The sequence below is a fragment of the Phalangium opilio genome, unplaced genomic scaffold (assembly GCF_054372755.1).
Source record: "Phalangium opilio isolate 3A_F unplaced genomic scaffold, DU_Popi_V2 ptg000082l_1, whole genome shotgun sequence".
NCBI classification, from domain to species: Eukaryota; Metazoa; Arthropoda; class Arachnida; order Opiliones; family Phalangiidae; genus Phalangium; species Phalangium opilio.
The window spans coordinates 3,911,032-3,934,159 of record NW_028324189.1 but is presented as its reverse complement, the minus strand read 5'-3'; the positions used below and the strand labels follow the sequence as shown (position 1 = coordinate 3,934,159).

The 23,128-nt window shown below is 41.8% G+C and overlaps 2 protein-coding genes across 11 annotated transcripts in view; both read right to left on the bottom strand.

Moving 5' to 3' along the window:
- Window positions 1–23,128, bottom strand: part of LOC149651008 (serine/threonine-protein kinase ULK3-like) — a 48,223-nt gene that overhangs the window by 952 nt on the left and 24,143 nt on the right. The window lies entirely within an intron of this gene.
- The window catches only part of LOC149651009 (uncharacterized), a 46,700-nt gene that overhangs the window by 4,054 nt on the left and 19,518 nt on the right, over window positions 1–23,128 (bottom strand). Inside the window, exons 8-11 of one of the 10 annotated variants that reach the window (XR_016371021.1) lie at window positions 3,098–3,354; window positions 2,921–3,026; window positions 2,743–2,849; window positions 2,208–2,671 (exon numbers count right to left, since the gene is read on the bottom strand). The exons of 1 other annotated variant lie outside the window; for it this stretch is intronic. Coding sequence is in view for 1 of the 9 variants with exons in the window: in XM_089847758.1 (XP_089703884.1) it covers window positions 3,839–3,970 (132 nt within the window). In the remaining 8 variants the exon portion in view is untranslated. Of the gene's footprint in view, window positions 1–2,207; window positions 3,743–3,818; window positions 3,971–23,128 lie in introns of those variants that run through there. 8 more of the 10 variants (XR_016371022.1, XR_016371020.1, XR_016371019.1 and 5 more) reach the window with 8 other exon arrangements.

Here is a 23,128-nt window from a genome sequence, read left to right as displayed (position 1 = left end):
TGAAAATATAAGCCTTTAACAACGGAAGTTACCGAAATATTTCATCAGAATACATCTTGGATGATTAATTTGAAACTCTTAAATGTTTGCTTTGAGTTTTGTGACTAAATATTATTGGTTGACCCACTACCGACGCTATATACAAGGCCCATACAGGCTCACTTCGAAGGGGGGGTCCCTCACTCATATATATTTGACTTGTGTGGTTGATAGATGGCGCTTATTCGTCTCTTTAAATCGGGGGTCGTTTCTAAAGAAAGGTTGTTAGGGTATGGTTTTTATTTAATAAAGTTTTAATAAGTCAACCAAAGATATTTTCCAAGGAATTTTTTTGAAATATTAATTTTAATTATGAAGGATTTTTGAATTATTATCACGTTGTTGTATGAATCAGTTTATTTTAAAAGAAATCACGTTGTTGTATGAATCAGTTTATTTTAAAAGAAATCACGTTGTTGTATGAATCAGTTTATTTTAAAAGAAAATAATCACATTTTGTTTGTTTAGTTATCACTTAATATCACTTTCGGTTTTAGGTAATATCACTTTCGGTTTTAGCTAATATCACTTTCGGTTTTAGCTAATATCACTTTCGGTTTTAGCTAATATCACTTTCGGTTTTAGCTAATATCACTTTCGGTTTTAGCTAATATCACTTTCGGTTTTAGCTAATATCACTTTCGGTTTTAGCTAATATCACTTTCGGTTTTAGCTAATATCACTTTCGGTTTTAGCTAATATCACGTTTAGTTAGCCTCCTGAGTCCTAAGCCTTGGATAGCACTTTCACTTATCCCACTAATTTGAAATTAATTTGACGGACTATAACTTTAAAAGTACTAAAATACATTCCTAAATTTACAAATAATTCCCTTGTAAAATTATATACATTATATGCATTTGTCAATAATTAAACAACACTTACAACAATCAAAAACCCAAAGAACATCCTTTCTCAATCGCCCTCTCAGGAGCCTAAGCAGACGGCTGCTACATGCTCACGTGATCATCTTTTTGAGACATATAAGCGCCTCTAGTGGCAATTCGTGGCGAATTAAAACTGCCAGTTTTTTTACTAGTTTTGGGAGCCCGTATGGGCCTTGTATATAGCGTCGGTAGTGGTTGACCCTTAACCCATAGGTATGGAGTTAAATTTAAACTATCGAGACTATATAATTAAGGTCTCTTCCTGACGAGTTAAATACAAATAATAATAAGGGCTAATGGCGTATTTGACCCTGTTAAACGTAATGAATTAACTTATTTTTATAAGGATTTCTGAGGTGAAGAGCATTACCACAATATATATTTAAATTCCACTCCCTTTCGCTGGAAGTTAGGCTTAGCTCGGGATTCATGGGGGTGAGTAACGGGAAGAAATTCGTCTGTCGTCTGCTACAAAAGCCAAAAATATGTACTGTAGCGGACAACAGACGATTTTCTTCCCATTACTCACCCCCATGAATCCCGAGCTAAGCCTAACTTCCGGCGAAAGGGAATAAGGTGGATTAGTTAATGAAATTTATTAAGAATTATTACTTACCATTATTTATTTTTTTGGGAGTTTTTTATGCCGAAAACCTCTCGCAGAACATTGAATATTTTTTGCAAACTTTTACAAAAACCGGTTTTTTAACATGAAAACGGTACGGATCAGTTCATAAAATTAAATAACAAGGGTTCACCACCAGGTGGAGCGACCTAAAATAGATACCAGGGATCCCCGCTAGACGGCCCAGGGAACTGAACGTCAGACCCGTCGTCTGCTCGAGAGCCGGGATTGGCTGATCTCCGGAGGCCCGAGGGGATATAATCGAAGGTAGCCCGTGGAGCAGGGCAGTTGGAGCCTAGTACCGGCATCAGAACCAGATAATGGGACTTGTTAGAATAATTGACTTTGTAGTCGTGTGTTTTCGGTCTATCAGTTGAGAACGCGCGGTTACAAATGGAGCCTGCACCGCCGAGATTCACTTTTTAAATTTTGCACCATCATTTTCCGGACGTTTAACTTTTGCGTTTTAACCAAGTGAAGTGTGTTGTTGTATGCTGCTATCGGACTTGGTGGCTGGTGTACGTCTTGGCATGTTCCCTCTGCACGACGTGGGATATTGAGCACCCTGCAGTGAGCCCCTGACCCGGCCTTTGGGGGGATCTATGAGGGTGTTCCGCAGAATCAACGGGAACAATCAGGAATCGACGGACGATAAGTTGATTTTACTAAATTTCTTTACTCTGTTTATTGTACACTCTGTATTTCGGTCGCCAGTATTGTTACCGGGCTGAGTCATTATTGTATGTCAGGTCAGCCTACATTTAGGGGCCGCCAAATTGGGCCTTGGTCGTATAGGGAGAGGGCAAACCCATTCTTGCCACGTCACGTCATACTTACATCGGCATAATGACCACGTATTTGATTTTATTTTTCGTCAAATTCCCTATTTATTTTTTTCGTGTCTTTCCTCTGCTTTTTTAATAATTTCTTTTATATCGTCCCGTCTACGAAAACGAGGTAAATCAATTTTCTACGCGTAATTGATAAGATGCAGATGGGCTTTGTTATACTTACATCGGCCTAACGAGTTTGGATTTCTCTCATTTTTCGGTCGAACTCCATGTTTCTTTTTTTTCTATTTTGAATGGCATTTTTTATCATTTCATTTATTTCTTCCCGTCTACGAAAAACGGGGTAAATCAATTTTCTACGCGTAATTGATAAGATGCAGATGGGCCTTGTTATACTTACATCGGCATAACGAGTTTGAATTTCTCTAATTTTTCTGTCAAATTCCATATTCCTTTTTTTTCCGATTTTCAATGGCATTTTTGATCATTTGAAGGATTTCGTCCCGTCTACGAAAAACGGGGTAAATCAATTTTCTACGCGTAATTGATAAGATGCAGATGGGCCTTGTTATACTTACATCGGCATAACGAGTTTGAATTTCTGTAATTTTTTGGTTAAATTCCATGTTTCTTTTTTTCCGATTTTCAATTGCATTTTTAATAATCTCAAGGATTTCGTCTCGTCTACGAAAAAAGGGGTAAATCAATTTTCTACGCGTAATTGATAAGATGCAGATGGGCTTTGTTATACTTACATCGGCATAACGACTTCGAATTTCTTTTATTTTTCTGTCAAATTCCAAATTCATTTTCTCATGTTTTTCCTCCGCATTTTTTATAATTTCTCTTATAATTTGCCGTCTGTCAGTGACCCAAGGGCGTGCCAACTACGGGGGCAGCGGTGGCGAAGGCCCCCGCTCAAAACATTAGGCAGCCATTTTGCCCCCGCTCCAGTAGAAAATTTTGGCTCATGTTGGCACGCCCCTGTCTGTCACGGCCCTCAGCTTCCCGTCTACGAAAAAAGGGGTAAATCAATTTTCTACGCGTAATATCGACTCTACTAGATTCAAATCGCGTAGAATTTTTAGCCAAAAAACTATATATATATATATCCACGACCCCTAATGAAACACTGAAATTCTCGCTATTAATAAAAGGTGCAAATAAAATCAAGCGCGATCTTATTATCTGGGAGATACCGCCGCCATTATCAAAGAGCTATAGTCCTAATAAAAATTAATTCCGTTTGGTCTTATATTAAACCCAGCGAATGCCACACATATTTGGTATTATGAAGCTCCAAGCAAGTTGCCAGCAAAGCAACCCTCTTTGTTGGCAGATGGGGTCGCTTACGTTATACATGGCAGGGTAGGTGCAACATCGGTGGCGGTTTCAACATCCTTGAAACGAAAGTAAGAATTAATTTACAAAATTCAGGAAATTTCGATTAGATCAAAGCTTTAAACGTAAACTTACGATGGTTCACCACCTCGTTTTTACTGTAAACTTGGCTGGGTAGGCGCATCATCGGTGGTCGTGGCTGGCGCGTCTTGGGCGGTTGTGGCTGGCGCATCATCGGTGGTCGTGGCTGGCGCGTCTTGCTCGGTTGTGGCTGGCGCGTCTTCGGGCTAAATAGAAAAGAAAAGCAAATTTAAATCTTTATACTCTTTGTATAACGATAAAGGAAGGACTTCCCCCATTAGGCGGATAGTAAAACACCTCTACTATTTCTTTCCCTTTTTTATTTCGATGTACGAGATCTCTTTTATACTCTTTTATACTCTTTGTATAACTATAAAGGAAGGATTTCCCCCATTAGGCGGATAGTAAAAGACCTCCTGGACTTCTTTCATATCCTCTTTTTCATTGACACGACGTCTTTTCTCTCCGATTCCATTGTTGATGAAATCTTTGATTTTAAAATTGAAGTTTTTTTTTACAAGCCCATTATTCGCTACTGCGACTGCAAAATAAAGATCAATTATTAGAAATTTCGATTAAATCAAAGCTTTAAACGTAAACGTACTATGTTTTACCAAATTATTCTCGTTCCAATGGTACCAGCTACTAAGTCTACACCAGTTAGCACTTACGGTTTCGTCATCCTTTTCATTCACCCGACATTTTTTCTCTCCTATTCCATCGTTTATAAAATTTTTAATTTTAAAATTAAAATGTTCTTTACTTAGTCCATAATTCGCCACTGCGACTGCAAAATAAAGATCAATTATTAGAAATTTCGATGAAATCAAAGCTTTAAACGTAAACTTACTATGTTTTACCAAATTATTCTCGTTCCAATGGTACCAGCTACTAAGTCTACACCAGTTAGCACTTACGGTTTCGTCATCCTTTTCATTCGCGCGATATTTTTTTTCTCCGATTCCACCGTTTATAAAATTTTTAATTTTAAAATTAAAATGTTCTTTCCTTAGTCCATAATTCGCCACTGCGACTGCAAAATAAAGATCAATTATTAGAAATTTCGATGAAATCAAAGCTTTAAACGTAAACTTACGATGTTTTACCAAATTATTCTCGTTCCAATGGTACCAGCTACTAAGTCTACACCAGTTAGCACTTACGGTTTCGTCATCCTTTTCATTCACCCGACATTTTTTCTCTCCTATTCCATCGTTTATAAAATTTTTAATTTTAAAATTAAAATGTTCTTTCCTTAGTCCATAATTCGCTACTGCGACTGCAAAATAAAGATCAATTATTAGAAATTTCGATTAAATCAAAGCTTTAAACGTAAACTTACTATGTTTTACCAAATTATTCTCGTTCCAATGGTACCAGCTACAAAACTGGTCTACACCAGTTAGCACTTACGGTTTCGCTACCCTTTTCATTCACTCTAAGTCTCGATTCGCCATCTCCATCATTGATAAAATCCTTTATCTTGAAATTAAAATTTTGCTTTAATAGTCCATTATTTGCTACTCCGACTGCAAAATAAAGATCAATTATTAGAAATTTCGATTAAATCAAAGCTTTAAACGTAAACTTACGATGGTTTAAAACCTCGTTAAAAGACCGCTATTATAAAAACGAAAACTTAATCTTTTATTGACGAGGGAAAATTGACTCTTCAAGACAGAGTTCCAAAACGCGAGCAAACTGAACAGCGAACATCGATGAGGTCCACCAAAAGCGTGATGTTCAAGCCCAACACGGGTAAAAATTGAGTCCAACGCCAACAAGAGTTCAGGCAGCGTGACGATTCTAGAAGTGAACTGGCATTACGTTTAACGGGTTTGCTATTTATAAATTGATCAACTATGGTGCGATTTTTTTTATCGGGATATGGTGTAGGAGAGCGTGCGCAGTAGGCCAATCGGGACCGCGAAAATTACCCATTTTGCCGGAACTCTGCCTTTAAGGGACTTGTTTCAACGAAAAGGGTCGAGACTAACAACGGAGCGACCGTGCAGACTAGATTCCCTGCTGGGCCTAAATTTGAGAGGTTCTAGCGGATTGAAGATAAACAAAAGAGTTTCCTTCAGATGAATACTAATATTTGCGAGGAAACATTTCATTTCGATGCTCAGCTAGCTAGAATCTATTTCGCTGGAACTCGGCCTTTAAATTACAGTATAACGCAAGAACTCACGAGCCTTTTCCCAGTAGACGTATAATAAAAGACCTCGACTACTTCTTTTTTTTTTAATTCGGTGTACTAATCTTCTTGTATATCCTTTATATAACAATAAAGAAAACTTTAGTTAACGTAAACAAGTAAGGTTACGCCTTCCCCCTGTCGGCGTAAAGTAGAATACTTCGACGACTTCTTTTTCTTTTTTTTTATTCTTTCTACTAAATGTCTTTTATAGTCTTTATATAACGATAAAGAAACGTTTACTTAACGTAAACAAGTTAGGTTACGCCTTTTCCCAGTCCGCGTATAATAAAATACCTCGACCACTTCTAAACCTTTTTTAATCCGAGTGACTAATCTTCTTGTATATCCTTTATATAACAATAAAGAAAAGTTTACTTAACGTAAACAAGTTAGGTTACGCCTTCCCCCAGTCGGCGTAAAGTAGAATACTTCGACGACTTCTTTTTCTTTTTTTTATTCTTTCTACTAAATGTCTTTTATAGTCTTTATAAAACGATAAAGAAACGTTTACTTAACGTAAACAAGTTAGGTTACGTTAGTTTACAATCTTACTTAGTTTAAAGGGTTCTCTTATTAGTTCTGTTTTTCAAAAAAAATAAAAAAATAAAAACTGAACAACGAGACGTAGGAGGATCGAGGTGAAAACACCTCGATCAATAGAGGCGGCAATGCTTCTATACCGATTACCGGCGAGTTTCCAGAACTTCAGGTGCAATCGAGTCGCGCGACCATCTTCCAGACCCTGAAGCCTTGAAAGTCAAAGTCATCGAAGAAGCTGACGCGAGGAAGTCAAAAGAAAGCGACACAGTCCTAAATGCTCTGGTAGCATTTAAGCAGAATCCTCGTAGAAAGCCAACGAAGGCAAAGGTTGAACCCTGGAAAGCAAGCTGCGAGCGAGCAGACAGAGTCCCATTCAAATACAACTGCCATCGTTGTCGCAAACCGGGTCATAAAGCATCGGATTGCCCGAAAAACTTCAAATTCGTTCAAAAAAAAAAAAGCCGGAACAGCTGAAGAGAAGGCAAATGCAGTAACTGAATGCACGAAGGACTCCGAAGAATTCGCCTTACACCCCGACAGAAATGAAGAAGACAACTGGTGCTTGGACAGTGGAGCTACTTCACACGTGACATCAAAGGAAGAAATCTTTCAAAGTCTTCAAGAAGTTGACAAGGCGCTAAATTTAGCTAATAATGATTCCACAAAGATTCAAGCAACGAATGGGAAGACTCGAAGAACTCTGAGTTTGGAACAGACACTTCTGGTACCGGATCTTAGAACAAACCTAATGTCCATATCGAAAATTACGGACAAAGGTTACGACGTACTCTTCAAGAAGTCGAACGCGCATTCATCCAGAAAAATGACGGAGAAACGATAGCCATGGTGCCGATCGTATAGGAACGCCGCCGCGCAAACCGAGATAGCCCCGGCCGAAATCGAACCTGGAGAACTGGAATTATCGCGACTAGGACACGTAAACGGGAAACATTTGAAAGAAATGGCACGGAAGGACATGGTTCGCGGCCTTAAGCTGAAAAAGGACTAAAACCTGGAAACTCGCGACATTTGCATCATGGGAAAACATGCATTTCCAAAATTTGTGGAAGGCCGCCGAACAACTGAATTATTGGAGATCATACACACCGATGTGTGCGGACCCATGCGAGTTGCAACCATGGGTGGAGGAGCGAAGTATTTCGTCGTCTTCACGGACGACCAGTCACGCTGGAGCGAAGTAGCTTTCCTGAAGCAGAAAAATGAAGTATTCGCGATTCCTTCCAGGAGTTCAAAAGCAAAGTGGAGTTACAAACCGGAAGAAAAATCAAAACTCTGCAGTCCGACAACGGAACCGAATATTGTAACAAAAAATTTCGACGAGTTTTTGAAAGAAAACGGAATAGTACGAGAAGGCTAACTATACCCCGGACACCAGAACAAGACCTGGAATATCGGAAAGAAAAAATCGTACACTACCTAGTAGAGATGTCCAGATGTATGATGATCCAATCCAAGTTACCACCATCGTTTTGGGGTGAAGCGATCGCTACGGCTAACTATATCAGAAACAGATGTCCCTCTCGCAGCGTAATTGGATCGAAATACCGCGTACGCAAGATGGACAGGAAGAAAACCAACCCTAACCCATTTGCGGACATTCGGCGTGAAGGCATTGATCTTGAACGAGAACATGACAAAAGGAAAATTCGATCCAAGAAGTAAAGAAGCCGTATTCATCGGATACTCGATCGAGGAATCTAAAGCTTATCGATTCTGGTTAAAAGAAGAAAGATCATACGAAGCCGCAACGTCAAGTTTTTAAACGAATTCCACCTCAATAGCAACTATACCGATTTTATCAGTCCAGAGGTATCCACTAAATACGGAATGGACTTTGAATACTCGGACGAAGCAATCAGCGGCAAAAGCATCGCGATACCATTGATTCCACCTACTGAAAATCTGAGAATAGCCGACGAGTCAAATGTACCACGAAAAGAGGACCTGGAAGACCAAAATTAATTCCCATTGGAGGTCCTGGAAGACCGAAGAAAACTTACCCTGTGGTACCAAGTAACGACATCCCAAGTGAAGTCCAAACCGAAGACGTTCCGGACGAGTCAGCTAGCTTGATCAGCCTTCCAGACCCGTCAAATATGGAAGGCTTTGGTCTTGAAATCTGGAAATTGGCAAGTTGAGATGGAGCCAGGAAGCGCCCCCAAGACTGCCTTCACCACTCATGCTGGCAAGTACGAATTCAACGTTCTCCCTTTTGGTCTTTGCAACGCGCCAAGTACCTTCCAGCGTCTGATGGATGAAGTTTTCCGAGATGGGGAAAATTTCTCAATCGTCGTATACCTAGATGACATCTTGATAGCATCCCAAAACTTGGAAGGAGCGGAAGAACGCTCTGGAATATGTCATGACCAAATTGAAGAACGCCGGCCTTACTCTTCAGCTGAAGAAATGCCGATTCGCCCAGTCAGAAGCGGTAGTCCTGGGACATGTCATCAACGAAACAGGTATCTACATAGATCCGTCCAAAGTGGAAGCCATCAAGAATTTTCCCCAGCCGAAGACGCTGAAACAATTAACTCCAACGATTCCTTGGAATGGCCGCATGGCACCACCGATTTATACCACACTATTCGAAGATAGCCACTCCTCTCAAGAAGAACGGAGTCAAGTTCGAATGGGGTCCCGCTCAAGAGGAAGCATTCCAGAAGATCAAGGAAGCCATCTGCGGCTCTCCACCTTTAGCAGCGTACAAGCCAGATGCACCAAGCATCCTAACAACGGACGCCTCTGATGCAGGCCTAGGAGCAATGCTGACACAGATCCAAGACGGAATTGAAGTTCCGATCGCCTACGCCAGCAGAAATCTAAGGAATGCCGAAGCAAATTTCAGCACATCCGAGAAGGAATGTCTCGCGATATACTGGGCCATAGGACATTTCCGCCCGGACCTGGAAAGCAGACCTTTCACCGTCGTAACCGACCATAAAGCGCTACAATGGCTTTTCGGACTCAAACAGGGTTCGTACGAAATTTTTACTTTCAATATCCCTGACTTTTTCCAGGTTATCCCTGACCAAATTTTCGCAATATCCCTGGCCATTTTAAGGTGTTTACCAGAGCCCACTTCATCACACCTGGCTCGTATTAAGCATTGCTCGAAGCATGGTTTGATATACCAAACGAAATCCCTGACATATCCCTGACTTTTTAGGAAAATGTTTTTAATCCCTGACTTTTCCCCCTATCTTCCTTATCCCTGACTTATCCAGGTTCCGTACGAACCCTGTCAAAGAACCGAACTCTAAACTCGTCAGATGGGCGATGTATCTCCAAACTTTCGACTTCAAAGTCCAACACAAGAAAGGAGTCGAAAACACCGTCGCTGATGCCGTTTTAAGAGCTCCGATTGGACTGTTTGCAATGTCAGTCGCCTCCACCGTGGAAGAGGAAAATCAAGAAGCGTCATCCGAAAACTGGAATGTCCCATCTGATCATTCTCACCATGCGTACGTTCTTCCTGCATATCCACATGCAAACTTTCACATTTTCGACCGCGATGACATCATTACCGCCCAAGGAGAAGACCCCATTATCCGAGAAATCATAGAACTACGACAAGACAATCCTCCGGAACACTCAGATTACGAGATGGCCAACAACTTGATAAGTAGAAAAGCGTCTGGAACGCGTCCAGCAAGAATCTATCTACCAAGATCTCTCCGAAGGGAAACCATGAGACTTCTACACGACCATCCTCTATCCGCACACCGAGGAAATTACAAGACAAGAGAGAAAGTCGGACATAGATATTGGTGGCCCAACCTGGACAAGGACGTCAGACAATACGTCAAAGAATGCGTCCCCTGCCAGCAATACAAGATCAGCAACCGGAAAACTTCCGGACTTATGATATCCACAGTTCCGACTGGACCATTCGACAAGATAGGAGTAGACATCATGGGGCCATTTCCCATCAGCCGAAGAGGATATACATTTCTACTCGTATTCACAGACTATATGACCAAGTTTGTCGAATTAATCCCCTTAAAGAGAATAACAGAAGATGCTTGCGCTCTAGCCTTAAAGAACTTTTTATGCCGATGGGGAGCGCCAAGACAGATCCTGAGCGATCGAGGAACCCAATTCGTGTCATCTCTATGGCACGACACGTGCAAGTTATTCAACATTGGACCCATCCACACTTCTCCATATCATCCACAGTCTAACATCACTGAGAGAGTTAATCGCGTACTTGGAGAGACCATTTCAATCTACGTGAAGAACAATCGTGAAGAACGTGGGACGAAACTTTAAACGCCCTCGCCTTCGCGATAAATTCAGCTCCACATGAGACGACGAAAAGATATCCATTCTACCTCAATATGGGAAGAGAACCAAGACTCCCTTGGGATATCGATATCGGTATGCCCCTCAAAGAGTTTGAAGACAGATCCGAGACATTGAAGATCCTAAAGGACCAATGGAAGTTAACGAAGAACTTCTCGAAACTGGCTCAAGCAAAACAGAAGGAAATATTATGATCTCAGGAGGGAAGATCTGGAATTCGACGTAGGAATGATAGTGTGGAAACTAACTCACCCCCTATCGAACGCAAACCTGGGTCGTATGGCCAAACTCTGCCTAAAATGGACTGGCCCTTTCAAGAGCGTAGAAAAAACAAGTCCTCGTTTACATCCTCGAAGATATGATTCCTGGACAGAAAACAGGGCCCATAAACATGTCTCAACTAAAGCTGTACCAGACTCCAGAAGTTCCACTGGAAGAAAACGAAGACTCGGATACCTGGGTCGAATGGCCAAACTCTGCCTAAAATGGACTGGCCCTTTCAAGAGCGTAGAAAAAACAAGTCCTCTCGTTTACATCCTCGAAGATATGATTTCTGGACAGAAAACAGGGCCCATAAACATGTCTCAACTAAAGCTGTACCAGACTCCAGAAGTTCCACTGGTAGAAAACGAAGACTCGGATACCTGGGTTGAATGGCCAAACTCTGCCTAAAATGGACTGGCCCTTTCAAGAGCGTAGAAAAAACAAGTCCTCTCGTTTACATCCTCGAAGATATGATTTCTGGACAGAAAACAGGGCCCATAAACATGTCTCAACTAAAGCTGTACCAGACTCCAGAAGTTCCACTGGAAGAAAACGAAGACTCGGATACCTGGGTTGAATGGCCAAACTCTGCCTAAAATGGACTGGCCCTTTCAAGAGCGTAGAAACAAGTCCTCTCGTTTACATCCTCGAAGATATGATTTCTGGACAGAAAACAGGGCCCATAAACATGTCTCAACTAAAGCTGTACCAGACTCCAGAAGTTCCACTGGAAGAAAATGAAGACTCGGATACCTGGGTTGAATGGCCAAACTCTGCCTAAAATGGACTGGCCCTTTCAAGAGCGTAGAAAAAACAAGTCTTCTCGTTTACATCCTCGAAGATATGATTTCTGGACAGAAAACAGGGCCCATAAACATGTCTCAACTAAAGCTGTACCAGACTCCAGAAGTTCCACTGGAAGAAAACGAAGACTCGGATACCTGGGTCGAATGGCCAAACTCTGCCTAAAATGGACTGGCCCTTTCAAGAGCGTAGAAAAAACAAGTCCTCTCGTTTACATCCTCGAAGATATGATTTCTGGACAGAAAACAGGGCCCATAAACATGTCTCAACTAAAGCTGTACCAGACTCCAGAAGTTCCACTGGAAGAAAACGAAGACTCGGATACCTGGGTTGAATGGCCAAACTCTGCCTAAAATGGACTGGCCCTTTCAAGAGCGTAGAAAAAACAAGTCCTCTCGTTTACATCCTCGAAGATATGATTTCTGGACAGAAAACAGGGCCCATAAACATGTCTCAACTAAAGCTGTACCAGACTCCAGAAGTTCCACTGGAAGAAAACGAAGACTCGGATACCTGGGTCGAATGGCCAAACTCTGCCTAAAATGGACTGGCCCTTTCAAGAGCGTAGAAAACACAAGTCCTCTCGTTTACATCCTCGAAGATATGATTTCTGGACAGAAAACAGGGCCCATAAACATGTCTCAACTAAAGCTGTACCAGACTCCAGAAGTTCCACTGGAAGAAAACGAAGACTCGGATACCTGGGTTGAATGGCCAAACTCTGCCTAAAATGGACTGGCCCTTTCAAGAGCGTAGAAAAAACAAGTCCTCTCGTTTACATCCTCGAAGATATGATTTCTGGACAGAAAACAGGGCCCATAAACATGTCTCAACTAAAGCTGTACCAGACTCCAGAAGTTCCACTGGAAGAAAACGAAGACTCGGATACCTGGGTCGAATGGCCAAACTCTGCCTAAAATGGACTGGCCCTTTCAAGAGCGTAGAAAAAACAAGTCCTTTCGTTTACATCCTCGAAGATATGATTTCTGGACAGAAAACAGGGCCCATAAACATGTCTCAACTAAAGCTGTACCAGACTCCAGAAGTTCCACTGGAAGAAAATGAAGACTCGGATACCTGGGTTGAATGGCCAATCTCTGCCTAAAATGGACTGGCCCTTTCAAGAGCGTAGAAAAAACAAGTCCTCTCGTTTACATCCTCGAAGATATGATTTCTGGACAGAAAACAGGGCCCATAAACATGTCTCAACTAAAGCTGTACCAGACTCCAGAAGTTCCACTGGAAGAAAATGAAGACTCGGATACCTGGGTCGAATGGCCAAACTCTGCCTAAAATGGACTGGCCCTTTCAAGAGCGTAGAAAAAACAAGTCTTCTCGTTTACATCCTCGAAGATATGATTTCTGGACAGAAAACAGGGCCCATAAACATGTCTCAACTAAAGCTGTACCAGACTCCAGAAGTTCCACTGGAAGAAAATGAAGACTCGGATACCTGGGTTGAATGGCCAAACTCTGCCTAAAATGGACTGGCCCTTTCAAGAGCGTAGAAAAAACAAGTCCTCTCGTTTACATCCTCGAAGATATGATTTCTGGACAGAAAACAGGGCCCATAAACATGTCTCAACTAAAGCTGTACCAGACTCCAGAAGTTCCACTGGAAGAAAACGAAGACTCGGATACCTGGGTTGAATGGCCAAACTCTGCCTAAAATGGACTGGCCCTTTCAAGAGCGTAGAAAAAACAAGTCTTCTCGTTTACATCCTCGAAGATATGATTTCTGGACAGAAAACAGGGCCCATAAACATGTCTCAACTAAAGCTGTACCAGACTCCAGAAGTTCCACTGGAAGAAAACGAAGACTCGGATACCTGGGTTGAATGGCCAAACTCTGCCTAAAATGGACTGGCCCTTTCAAGAGCGTAGAAAAAACAAGTCCTCTCGTTTACATCCTCGAAGATATGATTTCTGGACAGAAAACAGGGCCCATAAACATGTCTCAACTAAAGCTGTACCAGACTCCAGAAGTTCCACTGGAAGAAAATGAAGACTCGGATACCTGGGTCGAATGGCCAAACTCTGCCTAAAATGGACTGGCCCTTTCAAGAGCGTAGAAAAGACAAGTCCTCTCGTTTACATCCTCGAAGATATGATTTCTGGACAGAAAACAGGGCCCATAAACATGTCTCAACTAAAGCTGTACCAGACTCCAGAAGTTCCACTGGAAGAAAATGAAGACTCGGATACCTGGGTCGAATGGCCAAACTCTGCCTAAAATGGACTGGCCCTTTCAAGAGCGTAGAAAAAACAAGTCCTCTCGTTTACATCCTCGAAGATATGATTTCTGGACAGAAAACAGGGCCCATAAACATGTCTCAACTAAAGCTGTACCAGACTCCAGAAGTTCCACTGGAAGAAAATGAAGACTCGGATACCTGGGTTGAATGGCCAATCTCTGCCTAAAATGGACTGGCCCTTTCAAGAGCGTAGAAAAAACAAGTCCTCTCGTTTACATCCTCGAAGATATGATTTCTGGACAGAAAACAGGGCCCATAAACATGTCTCAACTAAAGCTGTACCAGACTCCAGAAGTTCCACTGGAAGAAAATGAAGACTCGGATACCTGGGTCGAATGGCCAAACTCTGCCTAAAATGGACTGGCCCTTTCAAGAGCGTAGAAAAAACAAGTCTTCTCGTTTACATCCTCGAAGATATGATTTCTGGACAGAAAACAGGGCCCATAAACATGTCTCAACTAAAGCTGTACCAGACTCCAGAAGTTCCACTGGAAGAAAATGAAGACTCGGATACCTGGGTTGAATGGCCAAACTCTGCCTAAAATGGACTGGCCCTTTCAAGAGCGTAGAAAAAACAAGTCCTCTCGTTTACATCCTCGAAGATATGATTTCTGGACAGAAAACAGGGCCCATAAACATGTCTCAACTAAAGCTGTACCAGACTCCAGAAGTTCCACTGGAAGAAAACGAAGACTCGGATACCTGGGTTGAATGGCCAAACTCTGCCTAAAATGGACTGGCCCTTTCAAGAGCGTAGAAAAAACAAGTCTTCTCGTTTACATCCTCGAAGATATGATTTCTGGACAGAAAACAGGGCCCATAAACATGTCTCAACTAAAGCTGTACCAGACTCCAGAAGTTCCACTGGAAGAAAACGAAGACTCGGATACCTGGGTTGAATGGCCAAACTCTGCCTAAAATGGACTGGCCCTTTCAAGAGCGTAGAAAAAACAAGTCCTCTCGTTTACATCCTCGAAGATATGATTTCTGGACAGAAAACAGGGCCCATAAACATGTCTCAACTAAAGCTGTACCAGACTCCAGAAGTTCCACTGGAAGAAAATGAAGACTCGGATACCTGGGTCGAATGGCCAAACTCTGCCTAAAATGGACTGGCCCTTTCAAGAGCGTAGAAAAGACAAGTCCTCTCGTTTACATCCTCGAAGATATGATTTCTGGACAGAAAACAGGGCCCATAAACATGTCTCAACTAAAGCTGTACCAGACTCCAGAAGTTCCACTGGAAGAAAATGAAGACTCGGATACCTGGGTCGAATGGCCAAACTCTGCCTAAAATGGACTGGCCCTTTCAAGAGCGTAGAAAAACAAGTCCTCTCGTTTACATCCTCGAAGATATGATTTCTGGACAGAAAACAGGGCCCATAAACATGTCTCAACTAAAGCTGTACCAGACTCCAGAAGTTCCACTGGAAGAAAATGAAGACTCGGATACCTGGGTCGAATGGCCAAACTCTGCCTAAAATGGACTGGCCCTTTCAAGAGCGTAGAAAAAACAAGTCCTCTCGTTTACATCCTCGAAGATATGATTTCTGGACAGAAAACAGGGCCCATAAACATGTCTCAACTAAAGCTGTACCAGACTCCAGAAGTTCCACTGGAAGAAAATGAAGACTCGGATACCTGGGTTGAATGGCCAATCTCTGCCTAAAATGGACTGGCCCTTTCAAGAGCGCAGAAAAAACAAGTCCTCTCGTTTACATCCTCGAAGATATGATTTCTGGACAGAAAACAGGGCCCATAAACATGTCTCAACTAAAGCTGTACCAGACTCCAGAAATTCCACTGGAAGAAAACGAAGACTCGGATACCTGGGTTGAATGGCCAAACTCTGCCTAAAATGGACTGGCCCTTTCAAGAGCGTAGAAAAAACAAGTACTCTCGTTTACATCCTCGAAGATATGATTTCTGGACAGAAAACAGGGCCCATAAACATGTCTCAACTAAAGCTGTACCAGACTCCAGAAGTTCCACTGGAAGAAAATGAAGACTCGGATACCTGGGTCGAATGGCCAAACTCTGCCTAAAATGGACTGGCCCTTTCAAGAGCGTAGAAAAAACAAGTCCTCTCGTTTACATCCTCGAAGATATGATTTCTGGACAGAAAACAGGGCCCATAAACATGTCTCAACTAAAGCTGTACCAGACTCCAGAAGTTCCACTGGAAGAAAACGAAGACTCGGATACCTGGGTCGAATGGCCAAACTCTGCCTAAAATGGACTGGCCCTTTCAAGAGCGTAGAAAAAACAAGTCCTTTCGTTTACATCCTCGAAGATATGATTTCTGGACAGAAAACAGGGCCCATAAACATGTCTCAACTAAAGCTGTACCAGACTCCAGAAGTTCCACTGGAAGAAAATGAAGACTCGGATACCTGGGTTGAATGGCCAATCTCTGCCTAAAATGGACTGGCCCTTTCAAGAGCGTAGAAAAAACAAGTCCTCTCGTTTACATCCTCGAAGATATGATTTCTGGACAGAAAACAGGGCCCATAAACATGTCTCAACTAAAGCTGTACCAGACTCCAGAAGTTCCACTGGAAGAAAATGAAGACTCGGATACCTGGGTCGAATGGCCAAACTCTGCCTAAAATGGACTGGCCCTTTCAAGAGCGTAGAAAAAACAAGTCTTCTCGTTTACATCCTCGAAGATATGATTTCTGGACAGAAAACAGGGCCCATAAACATGTCTCAACTAAAGCTGTACCAGACTCCAGAAGTTCCACTGGAAGAAAATGAAGACTCGGATACCTGGGTTGAATGGCCAAACTCTGCCTAAAATGGACTGGCCCTTTCAAGAGCGTAGAAAAAACAAGTCCTCTCGTTTACATCCTCGAAGATATGATTTCTGGACAGAAAACAGGGCCCATAAACATGTCTCAACTAAAGCTGTACCAGACTCCAGAAGTTCCACTGGAAGAAAACGAAGACTCGGATACCTGGGTTGAATGGCCAAACTCTGCCTAAAATGGACTGGCCCTTTCAAGAGCGTAGAAAAAACAAGTCTTCTCGTTTACATCCTCGAAGATATGATTTCTGGACAGAAAACAGGGCCCATAAACATGTCTCAACTAAAGCTGTACCAGACTCCAGAAGTTCCACTGGAAGAAAACGAAGACTCGGATACCTGGGTTGAATGGCCAAACTCTGCCTAAAATGGACTGGCCCTTTCAAGAGCGTAGAAAAAACAAGTCCTCTCGTTTACATCCTCGAAGATATGATTTCTGGACAGAAAACAGGGCCCATAAACATGTCTCAACTAAAGCTGTACCAGACTCCAGAAGTTCCACTGGAAGAAAATGAAGACTCGGATACCTGGGTCGAATGGCCAAACTCTGCCTAAAATGGACTGGCCCTTTCAAGAGCGTAGAAAAGACAAGTCCTCTCGTTTACATCCTCGAAGATATGATTTCTGGACAGAAAACAGGGCCCATAAACATCCCTTACTAAAATATTACATGATAAAAAGGTAGATTTTACATGAATTTCACGTAATTGTTACCAAGTACATGTGAATATTACGTGACACGACGTGTCAATGATTATCACTTGTGTTTGAGAAGTATTTCACTAGTGAATACCAGCTCATTAAAGTGTCACGTTAGATGACTTTTCATACTCAAGGTGATTCATGGGTGACATTCGCATCACTAATATACACCCATGGATATCGGTCACGTTCAATGTAAAACCTTAATGAAATGAGGGTTCCTGATAGCAATATCAGGTGAATAACATCCAAAAATCACTTCGGTGCTCAGTCGATTCTGTTTGTTAAAAACTCAGTGGGTGCATGTCGGATGAATATCATACATCAAGTAACACTTCACTGGGTTTATGTACACCTTGTTGAATATTGGACATTCAATATTCACCCGAGTTACACCAGTCGCGTACATTTCAAACATTCGTGAATTAATGTACAGTCCGCCATTCATCCAAGAACCACCAACAGTAACTTATATAAAACGTAGCGAATATTGAACATTCGATATTCACCCGAAATTCACCAACTGCATCTACGTGAATTAATGGTTTATCATTTATGTCTGGTGTATCTCAGATCAACAAAGAGTGATAAATTATCACTTGTATCTCACATTAATAGAGAGTGATACATTATCATTTATGTCAAGTGCATCTCAGATAAATAATGGGTGACAAATTATCATTTATGTCAGCTGTATCTAAGATTAATAGCGACTGATAAATTACCATTTATGTATTGAGGTTGGTGAATATTACACATTCAATCTTCACCCGAGATATACCAGATTCACTCGTTAGAAACCTTAGAAAATTAATGTGTGGTCCGCGATTCATCCAAGAATCACCAACACCAACATATATAAACCATAGTGAATATTGTAGATTTGATATTCACCCGACATTCAGTAACTGTTATATGTCACTAACATAAACGAATTGTCAGGTAGCGAGTGACAAATTATTATTGATGTCTGGTGTATCTCAGATCGCTAACGAGTGACAAATTTTCATTTATGTCGGGTGTATCTCAGATCACTAGCGAGTGACAAATTATCATTTATGTCGGGTGTATCTCAGATCACTAACGAGTGACAAATTTTCATCTATGTCGGGTGTATCTCAGATAACTAACGAGTGACAAATTTTCATTTATGTCGGGTGTATCTCAGATCACTAGCGAGTGACAAATTATCATTTATGTCGGGTGTATCTCAGATCACTAACGAGTGACAAATTTTCATTTATGTCGGGTGTATCTCAGATCACTAACGAGTGACAAATTTTCATTTATGTCGGGTGTATCTCAGATCACTAACGAGTGACAAATTTTCATTTATGTCGGGTGTATCTCAGATCACTAACGAGTGACAAATTTTCATTTATGTCGGGTGTATCTCAGATCACTAACGAGTGACAAATTATCGTTTATGTCGGGTGTATCTCAGATCACTAACGAGTGACAAATTATTATTGATGTCGGGTGTATCTCAGATCACTAACGAGTGACAAATTATTATTGATGTCAGGTGTATCTCAGATCACTAACGAGTGACAAATTATTATTGATGTCAGGTGTATCTCAGATCACTAACGAGTGACAAATTTTCATTTATGTCGGGTGTATCTCAGATCACTAACGAGTGATATCACTTAGATCAGAGGTAACATCTGCTTAGATCAATAGCAAGTGATAGATACATTATCATTTATCTCAAGTTTATCTCAGATCAATAACAAGTGATATCATTTGTATCATTTATTCGGCCCTATCTTGGTATGATAGTGTTTCCTTTAATTCGTATTATAATAAAGATTTTGAATAAAAATGGAAGATAAGATCAGAAGTCGTTTTCATTAAGTTTGTTAGCTGAGAAATAAATATATTTTCTTCGTCTTAATTATCATTTAAGCATAATAACAGCTGACCACTTTCGAAGTATGCCCTACTTTACATTTCCCATAAAGATAGATAAGCCTGTATCTCTTAATTGAATGAATCGATTATTGCGTCCTCGTATATTTAAATCAATCGAGGATATCGAAGCAATGTTCAATTATCGTTAAGTCCACATTTTTCGAAAACCTCCCAATATGCGGGGTTTCGTTTGAATGGGACATATGCATTTTGGGTACAGCGGCTACAGCCGAATGGGCGAAAACCTACATGTGTTACTTATATTAGGTGTATTTCAGATAAACTAGTGATATAATATCAATTATTTAAAGCATAACGCGGCTCCAGTTCCCCATTCTTACAAGATGACTTTCCTCGCGAACTACAGTTTTGGCTTGGCAACGCTAGAGACATTTGTGGGCGGGATTTATGCGTGCATGTATAAATCCCGCCCACTAGCCTTTGCCAAGCCAAACCCGGAGTTCAGGAGGAAAGTACCCTTTTAGGGGATCCACTGGAGCCGCTCTGTACTTTAAGGTGTATCTCAGTCTATCGCAAGACAAAATTTGTCACTTTTATCAGGTGTATCCCAGGTCTGTTGCAAGTGATAATTTGTCACGCACGTCGGGTCAATAACGGGTGATTATTTGTCATCTCGGGTCAATAACGGGTAATTATTTGTCATCTCGGGTCAATAACGGGTGATTATTTGTCATCTCGGGTCAATAACGGGTGATTATTTGTCATCTCGGGTCAATAACGGGTGATTATTTGTCATCTCGGGTCAATAACGGGTGATTATTTGTCATCCTGGGTCAATAACGGGTGATTATTTGTCATCTCGGGTCAATAACGCGTGATTATTTGTCATGTCGGGTCAATAACGGGTGATCGTTTGTCATCTCGGGTCAATAAAGGGTGATAGTTTGTCATCTCGGGTCAATAACGGGTGATAGTTTGTCATCTCGGGTCAATAACGGGTGATAGTTTGACATCTCGGGTCAATAACGGGTGATCGTTTGTCATCTCGGGTCAATAACGCGTGATCGTTTGTCATCTCGGGTCAATAACGCGTGATCGTTTGTCATCTCGGGTCAATAACGCGTGATCGTTTGTCATCTCGGCTCAATAACGGGTGATTATTTGTCACTCATGTCGGGTGGCTTTTGGGTCAATAGCGGCTGATTATTCGTCACTCATGTCGGGTGGCTTTTGGGTCAATAGCGGGTGATTATTCGTCACTCATGTCGGGTGGCTTTTGGGTCAATAACGGGTGATTATTCGTTACTCATGGCGGGTGTCTTTTGGGTCAATAGCGGCTGATTATTTGTCACTCATGTCGGGTGGCTTTTGGGTCAATAGCGGCTGATTATTCGTCACTCATGTCGGGTGGCTTTTGGGTCAATAACGGGTGATTATTCGTTACTCATGGCGGGTGTCTTTTGGGTCAATAGCGGCTGATTATTTGTCACTCATGTCGGGTGGCTTTTGGGTCAATAGCGGCTGATTATTCGTCACTCATGTCGGGTGGCTTTTGGGTCAATAACGGGTGATTATTCGTTACTCATGGCGGGTGTCTTTTGGGTCAATAGCGGCTGATTATTTGTCACTCATGTCGGGTGGCTTTTGGGTCAATAGCGGCTGATTATTCGTCACTCATGTCGGGTGGCTTTTGGGTCAATAGCGGCTGATTATTCGTCACTCATGTCGGGTGGCTTTTGGGTCAATAACGGGTGATTATTCGTTACTGATGTTGCGTGGCTTTTGGGTCGATAACGGGTGATTATTTGTCATCTCGGGTGGCTTTTGGGTCGACAACAGTCGTTTATTTGTCAATTCGGGTGGCTTTTGGGTCGATAATGGGTGATTATTTGTCACCTCTGGTCAATAACGGGTGATAATGTGTCACTCTAATGGGTGTCTTTTGGGTCAATAGCGCGTGATTATTTGTCACTCATGTCGGCTGTCTCTCGGGTCAATAATGGGTGATAATGTATCACGTATGTCTAGTGATCAGGTGTCACACAGGTTTATAACGAGTGATAATATGACTCTTATCACAAATGATAATCACGTAATTTTTACGTAAACATTCAACGTGAAATATAAATGAAAAGCTGGTCTATATTGGACTAATTTTAGGCAATAATTGGAGGTCCATTTTTGGGTAAGGGATGTCTCAACTAAAGCTGTACCAGACTCCAGAAGTTCCACTGGAAGAAAATGAAGACTCGGATACCTGGGTCGAATGGCCAAACTCTGCCTAAAATGGACTGGCCCTTTCAAGAGCGTAGAAAAAACAAGTCCTCTCGTTTACATCCTCGAAGATATGATTTCTGGACAGAAAACAGGGCCCATAAACATGTCTCAACTAAAGCTGTACCAGACTCCAGAAGTTCCACTGGAAGAAAATGAAGACTCGGATACCTGGGTTGAATGGCCAATCTCTGCCTAAAATGGACTGGCCCTTTCAAGAGCGCAGAAAAAACAAGTCCTCTCGTTTACATCCTCGAAGATATGATTTCTGGACAGAAAACAGGGCCCATAAACATGTCTCAACTAAAGCTGTACCAGACTCCAGAAATTCCACTGGAAGAAAACGAAGACTCGGATACCTGGGTTGAATGGCCAAACTCTGCCTAAAATGGACTGGCCCTTTCAAGAGCGTAGAAAAAACAAGTACTCTCGTTTACATCCTCGAAGATATGATTTCTGGACAGAAAACAGGGCCCATAAACATGTCTCAACTAAAGCTGTACCAGACTCCAGAAATTCCACTGGAAGAAAACGAAGACTCGGATACCTGGGTTGAATGGCCAAACTCTGCCTAAAATGGACTGGCCCTTTCAAGAGCGTAGAAAAAACAAGTACTCTCGTTTACATCCTCGAAGATATGATTTCTGGACAGAAAACAGGGCCCATAAACATGTCTCAACTAAAGCTGTACCAGACTCCAGAAGTTCCACTGGAAGAAAATGAAGACTCGGATACCTGGGTCGAATGGCCAAACTCTGCCTAAAATGGACTGGCCCTTTCAAGAGCGTAGAAAAAACAAGTCCTCTCGTTTACATCCTCGAAGATATGATTTCTGGACAGAAAACAGGGCCCATAAACATGTCTCAACTAAAGCTGTACCAGACTCCAGAAGTTCCACTGGAAGAAAATGAAGACTCGGATACCTGGGTCGAATGGCCAAACTCTGCCTAAAATGGACTGGCCCTTTCAAGAGCGTAGAAAAAACAAGTCCTCTCGTTTACATCCTCGAAGATATGATTTCTGGACAGAAAACAGGGCCCATAAACATGTCTCAACTAAAGCTGTACCAGACTCCAGAAGTTCCACTGGAAGAAAATGAAGACTCGGATACCTGGGTCGAATGGCCAAACTCTGCCTAAAATGGACTGGCCCTTTCAAGAGCGTAGAAAAAACAAGTCCTCTCGTTTACATCCTCGAAGATATGATTTCTGGACAGAAAACAGGGCCCATAAACATGTCTCAACTAAAGCTGTACCAGACTCCAGAAGTTCCACTGGAAGAAAATGAAGACTCGGATACCTGGGTTGAATGGCCA